This window comes from Galeopterus variegatus, unplaced genomic scaffold (assembly GCF_000696425.1).
Source record: "Galeopterus variegatus unplaced genomic scaffold, G_variegatus-3.0.2 Scaffold19897, whole genome shotgun sequence".
Classification (NCBI taxonomy): Eukaryota; Metazoa; Chordata; class Mammalia; order Dermoptera; family Cynocephalidae; genus Galeopterus; species Galeopterus variegatus.
This window is the reverse complement of record NW_007746008.1, coordinates 834-11,222: the sequence shown is the minus strand read 5'-3', so window position 1 is coordinate 11,222 and position 10,389 is coordinate 834. Positions and strand designations below refer to the sequence as shown.

Sequence of the window (10,389 nt, the reverse complement as noted above, 5' to 3'; positions counted from 1 at the left end):
GGTAGTGGGTGGTGGGTGGTGGGTGGGAAAGAGAGCAGAAATGAGGACTATTAATGTATAGTTTCTTTTTGGGATGTTGAAAATGTTCTAAAATTAGATTGTGGTGATGGTTACAAAACTCAATGTACAACACTAAACAACATATGGATGAATTTTATGGTATGTGAAATATCTCAATATCCCAATAAATACCTAAACAAATATCTCAATAAAACTATTAAAAAATATACTTACCAGTAAGAGTCTGATTCCTGTATCCAGGCTTCTGTTCCACCATAAGTCTGTGCCAGACATCAACAAGGGCACTGCCGATACAATGACTGTCTCCAATAAAGCACTTTCTGTATTCTGCCATATCTGCAGTATACAAATTATCCACTTTTATTAGGTAGAATCTGATAATCTAAGCAAATTGTGAGAGTTAAATAAAATCACAATTAAACTTAGCACTAGGAAAATACTATAAAGTACATATTAGGATTACCATTCTAAAAGCTCTTGTGAATCCAATGGAGACAGACACAGAGTGCAGCCCTTCTAAGCAACTGTCCAATGAAAGAAATGCTATCATAGCAAAAGGTGACACTAAACAAAACAAGAGATAGATATAATCAAGGCAAAGTAACTCTTTCTACAATATTTTCTGTCAAATATGAATTTTTTTAGATAGCACATTTAAGAAACTAACTAAAAAACAAATGAGCAAAAGCTAAAACATAAAAGAACAAACACTTGTATGCAGCATACCACAAAAATATAGGAATTCCACTAATACTTTTGAACACTTCCTAGATATGGTTTATAACACAAGTTTAGCAGATTTTATCTTCCTACCTAAAGTTAACAAAATCCGTCTGACAACACCAATCTTCATGAGCCTTGTTTGCTTCTCTAAGAATACAGTCACAGTCTGTATATCTTTTGGATAGAAAGGGTTTTGGAAAATCCCAAAGATATAGACGCTTTGAATTTCTCTAAGTATCCACAGTATTATAAGTAGTATCATCAAAATATAGCCAACGATAGCCTGGGAACTGTTTTTGGAAACCTGTGAGAAACCAGCAAAGTGATGTAGCAAACTAGTTTCTAAGAGAGCGAAGACTAATACAATGATGTAGAAAAGGCATTCCTTCCATGTAAACTGTTTTTCTGAACCACTGGGTAACATTCTAGATTTGTTTCCAACTCTGTGTCTGGTCACACTGTGTTTGAAGACAAAACCCATGTCACTTAAGTTAAGACTCTGTAAGAATCCAAGTCCACTCATGAAAAGAACCACACCAACAGTGCTGGGAATGAAATATGATGTTATAGCTGTTCCAGTAGAAATGACAAACATTACTAATAACCTGCAAAAGAAAAAAAAAAAGATTTACTTGAAAAGAAAAATGTTCTTTAAGAATTAGTTACATATAACATCAGGATTTTAAAAAAGTTACCGTAGGTGGGTTGACATAGATGATCCTCCAAGGCCAAACTGTAAAACTTGCTCCATTGCCCATAAGAAAAGTGCATCAGGTGGGGGCAGAGTCCCAAGTGCCCACAGAAAGGGCAAAAATATAAACAAGATGTGTAAAATCTGATTGATTTGTTCTAGAGCTGGTATATTTACCATAAATCTATAAAAAAAAGAAAACATTTAAATCATACAAATTAATATATAGATGAGGATCTCTCCAGGAAAAACAAACACCACACAGTAACATACACTCCAAAACAAAAGAACACTTACAGAAAGGTCCTAGTCCCAAATCACAAATGATCAACACATATAAATTGTGACCATTGTCCTTCCCTTATGCCAACAACTACCCCTATCTCATTGTATACAAACTTAGCATTTAGAGAATATATGGATTCAAATGTGCAACGAGGGATGAAGTAATTAAAAGTTATCATCAAAGAGTAATAAAATTGAACGCAGGGATTTATAAAACCGAACTGAGGCCAGAGCAGAAATATTTCTTCCCTAAATGTCTAAACTACATTGGTTGAAGTTCCACCAATGATTCTTTAGAGTTTAAAACTTTATAATTTAAAATTTCAAGTAACTTTGGGAAAGCCAAAGCCTTACTGACGCTCATACAATAGCAGCTAACAAAGAGAAAGCTCGTCTTTTCCTACTCTCTTGTACTGTCCTGCTCCCAGGTCCCAGAATTTAAAGTCAGTAGACTTAATATCATAAATCAACAACTTAGGTTATGACTGTTATCTCTGTGGGTTACCTAGAAGTTAACTAGCATTTATAATACTTTCTATTTTGTATAAGCAATAGTATGGATTTGAGAATACAAACTTGTACAATACAATCTCCTCATAAAGTAGGAACTATCTCTTCCTTAAGTGGAGAAACTGATACTTCTTATAGCACTTACCAGTTAAATATAATGCCATTAAACTGTTTCAAATAATAAAAATTTAAAGCATAAGAGGATAAACATTACCAATATATAGTCATCTCTCAATATTCACAGGGGATTGGTTCTAGGACCTCCCACAGATACCAAAATCCATGGATGCTCAAGTCCCTGATATAAAATGGCATATTATTTGTGTACAACCTATACACATCCTTCAGCATACTTTACATCATCTCTAGATTATATATAATACCTAATACAATGTAAATGCTATGTAAATAATTGTTATACCACATTGCTTAGGGAATAATGACAAGGAAAATAAGTCTGTACATGTTCAGTACAGACCCAACCATCCTCTCCTCTCTCCCCCCACCAAATATTTTCCTTCCATAGTTGGCTGAATCTACGGATTGAGAACCACAGATATGGAAGGCTGACTGTCTTCCTGAAGTTTTGGAATAAGGCTAACCAAACATCATATCCAGAAACCAACAAAGTCAGAGTACTCATGGAGTTCTAAAGGTAGCTTTCAAAAATGGAAACTATATCTCAAAACTTACAGCATAATTGTACCTGAATACCTGAGCTGGTAGGAATCAAAGTCAAGGAGAAAGAGAACTTTTGCAATAACTACCCACTTAAATGTATGGTGATAGCCCAGAAACAAATGTATAGCAACTATGGATATAATATGACATAGTGTGTTTGCTCACACAGATACCAGGACTATGCCAGTGCATTAGTACTCTGCCTCATAATGTATATACTTCACATTTATATAAACAGAGGATTAATAAACACAAGGTTAACAATGTGATGCTAAGTTAGAGAACAATACTTTCTGTAATGTAGTTGGCAAATAAAATTTATTTCATTCTGAGAAGAAAACGTTCAAGTGAAAAAGAAAATCAAACCACACACAAGTCAGAGGAATGTCAATGACAACACTCCTCTTGCAAACATACTCAAAGGTAGGATAATTTGCATAAAAATAATGCACACTGGGCAAACATTTTACCGAAATTAGATTCTACCCCTAGATTCTACCCCTAAATCTATTTTTGTTCTCAAATGATGCAATGGCACAGTATTTATGTAAAAAGATATCGTAAATAGATATAAGTTCACATAACTTAAGTAATCAAACATTGTGATTATTCTCCCGTCCCAAATAGATAATTATTGCCATTAATTCTTTTATGTGGAAAAATGTTTAAATTCTAATATTTCTGACAATGTAACAGGAATTTTCTAGGATAAAAAAATCTCAGCCCTTAAGAAAAAAATTTTGTTTTGAACCTAACAACCAATAAAAATATTTCAAAATCTGCCCATTTTCTAAGATCCACATGCCAAGAAAAAAAAATGTTTTTTATGGTAGCTAAGACAATGTAAATGAGCAGCACTCATTCAAACAATTACTGAGTCTCTTACCTAAGCATTGAAGATTTAATGCTTGTCTTTGATAAGATAAACATGCACAGAAAAAGTCATTTAAAAACTATTATTAGACACTCTACTGGGTAGAATAAAGAATCGGAAAAGAGAAAAGATTGCTACACTGTGGGGCTCATCTCTTCAGCTTTCTTTTACATCCTCCGAAATAAAACTAAGAAATAATTTGATATATCTGACAACTGTCCAAATTTGAAGAGCACACGCATTCCATACATCACTTAGTTACATTATCACACCTGCTGTATAAAGATCATCTCAATTCTTTATTATTTTGTTAATCACAAGCTAAAATTTTCTAGAAGTGAAATGGGAGGTAATTTTCCTGCATAAACCTGTTGATTTCTTCTTTAAAAATGGATATGGGGGGCCGGCCCGGTGGCGCACTGCTACAGTGTGCCGCTTGGGAAGTGCGGTGGCGCTCCCGCCAAGGGTTCGGATCCCACATACAGACCGGCCGCTCACTGGCTGAGCGAGGTGCGGGTGCAACACCGAGGGTTGCGATCCCGTTGCCGGTCCCGGTCCGGTACGGGCGCGACACTGAGGGTTGCGATCCGTTGCCGGTCATGAAAAAAGACAAAAAGGAAAAAAAAAATGGATATGGGGACTGCCTTTGTCTTTTCTTTTAGTCATAGTAAAAACAAAAAGTATCTTTATAATGATCAAACTTTGAACATTAAAACTGTATATTAAATCCAACAAAAATTTAGTAAAAAACTTTTTATGCACTTTCATTTAGAAATGAGCAATGCAAAAAATCAAGGTAACCAAATTAAAACTTAACTGATATATTTTGAAAAATTAAAGAACCTAGGACATCATTTTAAATGCTAAGGTGTATTACAGCAGAAATAAAATTTCTGACTTCAGAAATGGCATAATAAGATAGTAACTCAAGAACTTATATTCTGAAAATAATCTTAAATCTTTTAAAAGACATCATATGTATGCAGACATTTAAACTCAATTTTACTGTTAACTTTTCAAAATCAAGCATTTAACTGCAATATATTTTACAGTTAATAAATGGAAATAGTATTAAGAAACCAATTATAAATCAATTTCCCATTGGTTACTTCTCCTCTTTCATATTTAATTAGATAAAGAACTACATGGGTATTATATTGTCCACTGGTCCATAAATGTAGCATGAGTAGAAGAGATTAAGAATTAAGGAATAGCAAATCAGATAATCATGAAAAGGTCAGTTTCAGTATACAAACTGAACATTTTTAAATGCCTTATCAGCCCATAAAAAAATGCCATAGACTAGGTGCTTAAACAGCAGAAATTTATTTTCTCACAATTCTGGAGGCTGGAAGATCAGGCTCCAGCATGGTCAGGTTCTGGTAAGGAAGGGCTCTCTTCCTGGCTTAAAGTTGGTCACCTTCTTGCTGTGTCCTCACATGGTAAAGTGAGAGAGATCAAGCTCTCCGGTGTCTCTTTTTATAGGGGCACTAATGCCACCAGGCCAGGGCCCAGGCTTCATGACCTAATTATCTCCCAATGTCCCCATCTTCAAATTTGTCACATTGGGGTTTAGGGATTCAACATAAGAATTTGAAGGGGGGGGGCATGCTGTAATCCATAACATTCTTTCCCTGGCCACCCAAAATTCATGTCCTTCTCTCATGCAGAATATATTCCATCCCAACAGCCCTAAAAGTCTTAACTTATTCCAGCATTAACTCTAGAGTCTAAAGTCCAAAGTCTCATCTAAGCATCATCTAAATAAGATATGCTAACACTGGAAGTACAATACATCCTGAGGCAAAATTCCTTTCTAGCTGTGAACCTGTGAAAACAAACAAGTTACGTGCTTCCAAAATACAATTGTGGGACAGGCACAGGAAAGACATTCTTACTCCAAAAGGGAAAAACAGGAAAAAAGGAAGGGGTGATGGATCCCAAGGAAGTCCAAAACACAGCAAGGCAAATTCCATTAGCTCTTAAAGTTTGAGGATAATTCTCTTTAGCTCTTTAAGCCCCTTCAGCTTTGAGAAGAGTCACCCCCACAGCTCTAGGCAGGGGTCCTGCTCCTGTGACTCTCAAGAGCAGTGCTCCCAAGGTTTTGGGCAGAGGTTGTCTGGCCTGTTGAAACTGAGGTGGTGCCCTGATGCTCTCTGAGTCATCTTTGGCATTGTTCTCCCTTTTTAAAAAGAATAGTGCACAGTCACAGCTGAATAGTTCTATCATCCCATCCTGCCGAACCCAAGAAGTCCAACAGCCTTCCTTCATTTCATCCATCTCCATCCCTTTCAATTCAGAATGGCAGTGTTTCTCCTCACATGCTCCTTATTGAGTGATAGTCCAGCCACATCCTTGATGTTCTGTTCAGAACATGCTTTCACATGGTTCACAATATGGATAGGCTGAGAATTTTCCACATCTTCAAGTTCTTCAACTGTTTCAGTTCAACAATTCCTTCTTCAACTCTCTCCTTTTGCATTTTATTATAAGCAGTTATTATAATAACTATTTATTATAATAGTTACCAAGCTATTTCTTCAACACTGCTTCAAAATCTCCTTACCTAAATTTCCAATTTTATCATTCAAGTTCTACCTTCCACAAACACTAGAACACAGTTCAGCCAAGTTCTTTGACACTTTATAACAAGGACTGCCTTTCCTCCAGTTTCCAATAAAATGTTCCTAATTTCCATCTGAGACCTCATCAGAATCACCCTTAACATCCAGATTTCTAGCATGCATGTCAAAACTCTTCTAGCCTCTATTCACTACCTAGTTACAAAAACACTTCTGCATTTTTATGTATTTATTACAGGAGAAGTGGGATCACCTCTTGGTACCAAAATCTTGGCTTGGGCTGCCATAACAAAAAACCATAGACAGTGTGGCTTAAAACAACAGAAATTTATTTTCTCACAGTATGGAGGCTGGGTCCAAGATCATGATCCTGTCAGTATGGTCAGGTTCTGGTGAGGGCTCTTAAGGCTTCTTGCTGTGTTCTTACAAGGCAGAGAGAGAGATCAAGTGTCTCTGGTGTCTCTTTTTATAAGGGCATTAACCCCATCAGACCAGGGCTACACTTTATGACCTAATTAACTCCCAATGGCCTCATCTCCAAATATCATCTCAGTGTGGTTTAGACTACAATATATGAATTTTGGGGGAACACCAACATTCAGTCCATAACATGCCTGTACATTTCTATCTGGACACTAACCTGGGAAAGAGAAAGAAAGCTGCAATCTATAGAAACAGAGAAATAAGTCAGATTTAGAAAACGCAAGCAAAGGGGGTTATCAAAAAATTTTGTAAACAATTGTTAAAACTATTTTCTATTTTTTTCTGGAACAAATTGATTTTAAAAATTAATATTCTTTCTATATATTGCTACTATAAAAAATTAGAAATAAGCTTTCACCTTAAATTCACTCGATCTGTACATATTTATGTATATAACTTTTAAATTCTTCATTTTACCCCACAGGAAAGTTCCATCTCTTTTCATAGGTTTCAGCTAGGCTATCTTATAGACTTAGAGCTCCTTATTTAAAGTACAACAGAGGATTGAAAAACTGCTTATTTAATTCATCTTAAAAAGGGTTTTTAAACACTCAATCAGATCAAACTACTACTTTAGTATGAATGTTTTACAGAGATTAGTTCTAAAATATTAATCATCAAAACAACCTATCACCCAATGGTTTGGTCTTCATGATTTTTAATCCAGAGATTCATTTAAAAAAAAAAAAATACTAAAATGAGCTCTTTTACCATGTACACTTAAAAACAAACCACATTATAAAGCATTTGGTAGGTTTTTACCTGTGTGCAAGATCCACAGAAACAAATAAAAAAATATAAAGAGGTCTCATAAGAGGAGTGATTTCATAAGTATCCTGGGTTTGGAAAGCTGCAGTCTCTATAGCAGTGTTTACAATTAATGAATATTCTCCTATACATAATGTCATCCATCCAAAGACAAATAGTAGAACAGTGCCTCCTGTACTGCCATACAGCAAGGTTATTCTATTTGGGAGCAGATACCATGTTCCAAGACCACACACTAACCCAGCAAGAACAGAATGAAAAACTATATTGACTATATATTTCTTGCCAGGAATTAGAAATTTGACAGTCTCAGCACCAGCACAACTTGTAAATTCATGCTCATCTTCCTCTGCTAAGATATTTGTGGTTAGCATTCTTTCCACTGTCACTGATTTGTTTCTGGCATACAAACTTGTGAACTGGATGACAAATGCAGTGAAAAGCATTAGTCCACCTGAAAGTGCTGCTGCATAATAGTCTTTCAGGACGCCTAATTGGTACAAAAGTGTTCCTATTCCACCTAAAACCCATGGCATCAGAAAAAGGATAATTTGATTAACATATATGTAAGGTGGAGCACAATAGCCTAATTTGAGTCGAGGGCCTCCAAGAACAGTCTGTGGAAAGCGCTTCAGAAAGAAGTCCTGTTTGTAATCATTCAGCAGAGGAACATCTGGACTCATCCTTCTCAGGATTATTCTGAAAGTCACATCCTTTTCTTTAACACAGCAGTCTCTAAGAAAAAGGGGAAAAAAAGGCACTATTTAAAAATGTCACAATTAAAACCTGGGGAACCCACCCCCTGCTTTGATTTTATTTCCTTAGTTTCTTCAAGAGCAGGATTTATAACTTCACTTCCCAGGCTCTTTATCCCTCGACATGTACTTGGAACTAAGTCATTGATTTTTTTAAACAAAATAAATATGCTATGTTAGTTTTAAAAATCATATTCTTTATTAATTTACCTACAACTTAATATTGGAAATTAGATCTTAACTCACAGTTTTACATTTTGAGGTCAAAGGAAAATTCAAAAGGCCAGTCAGTACTCTCAACTCAAATCTGCCAGTAGTTAAACTAGTCATTTTCTAGTGAGTTTTCATAGTTTGCTTTTTAACTTTTTCCTTTATTACAAGGGTCAGAAAACTTTTTCTACAAAGGGCCAGACAATAAATAGTTTAAGCTTTGTGGACCATACAGTCTCTGTTATAATGACTCAACTCCGCTGTTACAGCACAAAAACAGCCATAGACAAAACAATAGATAAATGGATGTTAGTGGTTGTGTTCCAATAAAACTTTACATACAGTCAACCCTCTGTATCTACGGGTTCCTCATACATGGATTCAACCAACCACCGATCAAAAACAGGGGAAAAAAATGGCATCTCTACTGAACATGTACAGACTTTTTATTCTTGTCATTATTCTTTAAACAATACAGTATATAACAGCTATTTATATAGGATTTACATTGTATGAGGTATTATAAGTGATCTATAAATAACTTAAAATACTCAAGAGGATATGCATAGGTTAAACACAAACACTAAACCATTTTATATCAGGGAACTGAGGGAGGTCCTGGAACCAATATCACATGGATACTGGGGGACAACTGTATTTACCCAAATGGACTATGGGCCAGATTTAGTATATGGACCATAGTTTGCCTACCCCTTCTCTATAAAATAAGAATATTCTCTACAATTTCCTTGAATTGAAATGGAAATGGAAGTGGGAAAGTGGAAATATTGTTATTCATATTACTTAATTATATTAAAGATTTTCCAATAATTTAAAAATTCAAATACTGCTAAAATAAGTAGCATTTCAATAAAAATCCATATGGCCATTGGCAACTCAACATGTAGTAGGAAGAACAATGAACTGGAAATTAAAAGACTTAGGTGCCATTATTATTATTATTTTTTTTTTTTAAAGATGACCGGTAAGGGGATCTTAACCCTTGACTTGGTGTTGTCAGCACCACGCTCACCCAGTGAGCAAACCAGCCATCCCTATATGGGATCCGAACCCGGGGCCTTGGTGTTATCAGCACCACACTCTCCTGAGTGAGCCACGGGCTGGCCAAGGTGCCATCATTATTAGCTATGTTATTATGGTAACATGGGCAAGCCACTTAATAATTCATTTTTCAGTCTCGCTGTTGTCAGTTTCTAGAATCTGATAGAATTTTAGAAGCATGAAATAATAGGTCCTGTATATGCTCTAGTCTATTTCCATATAAGGACCACAACAATCTAAGTATCAAATAACATGGATTCTCTTCAGTTCCACTTTTCTGTATACTCAGCAGCTTATTCTGAAAAACAGTTGCTTGACACAACATCAGCTAGCAAAGTATTACCTCAGCAGATCATATGTTGGGCTAGAAAAGAAAAATTAAACTTAAAAGCCATCTTAACATAGCCTTCCTTCCAGTCAGTGTAAACCATCTCTGCCAGTCAATTCTACCCAACCAATATCAGCCCTGGAGAGAGTTTTGGGGCTTCAAGAAAGTTTTGGGGGTCACCTTTAAGAATTAGTACCTTAAGAGCAGCTCTGTTATACTCTTAGGAAGTTTTTTAAACTGTAAACTTGTATCTTATCTTCCAGAAATTGGTCTTAATTCTGTACAGAAAAAATCACAGCTTTCTCTCACATGACAGCCTGCAAACACTCACATAATAATGGAACTCCAGGGCCAAATGGAGCTTTATTGGTCTATGGTTTAATCTCAGGGAATGAAAAGATTGCCTCCCTCCCTCT

General features: G+C 35.7%; 1 protein-coding gene across 1 annotated transcript; it reads right to left on the bottom strand.

The window, feature by feature from the left end:
* Window positions 1–234: 234 nt before the first annotated feature.
* Window positions 235–8,326, bottom strand: LOC103583129 (pecanex-like protein 4; the record flags this gene model as incomplete). Its single annotated transcript, XM_008564535.1, has 5 exons — window positions 7,613–8,326; window positions 1,440–1,619; window positions 835–1,349; window positions 485–585; window positions 235–357 (listed from the first exon to the last, which is right to left on the bottom strand). Coding segments are annotated over exons 1-5 (1,608 nt in total), but the record flags the coding sequence as incomplete, so codon positions are not given.
* Window positions 8,327–10,389: the final 2,063 nt, after the last annotated feature.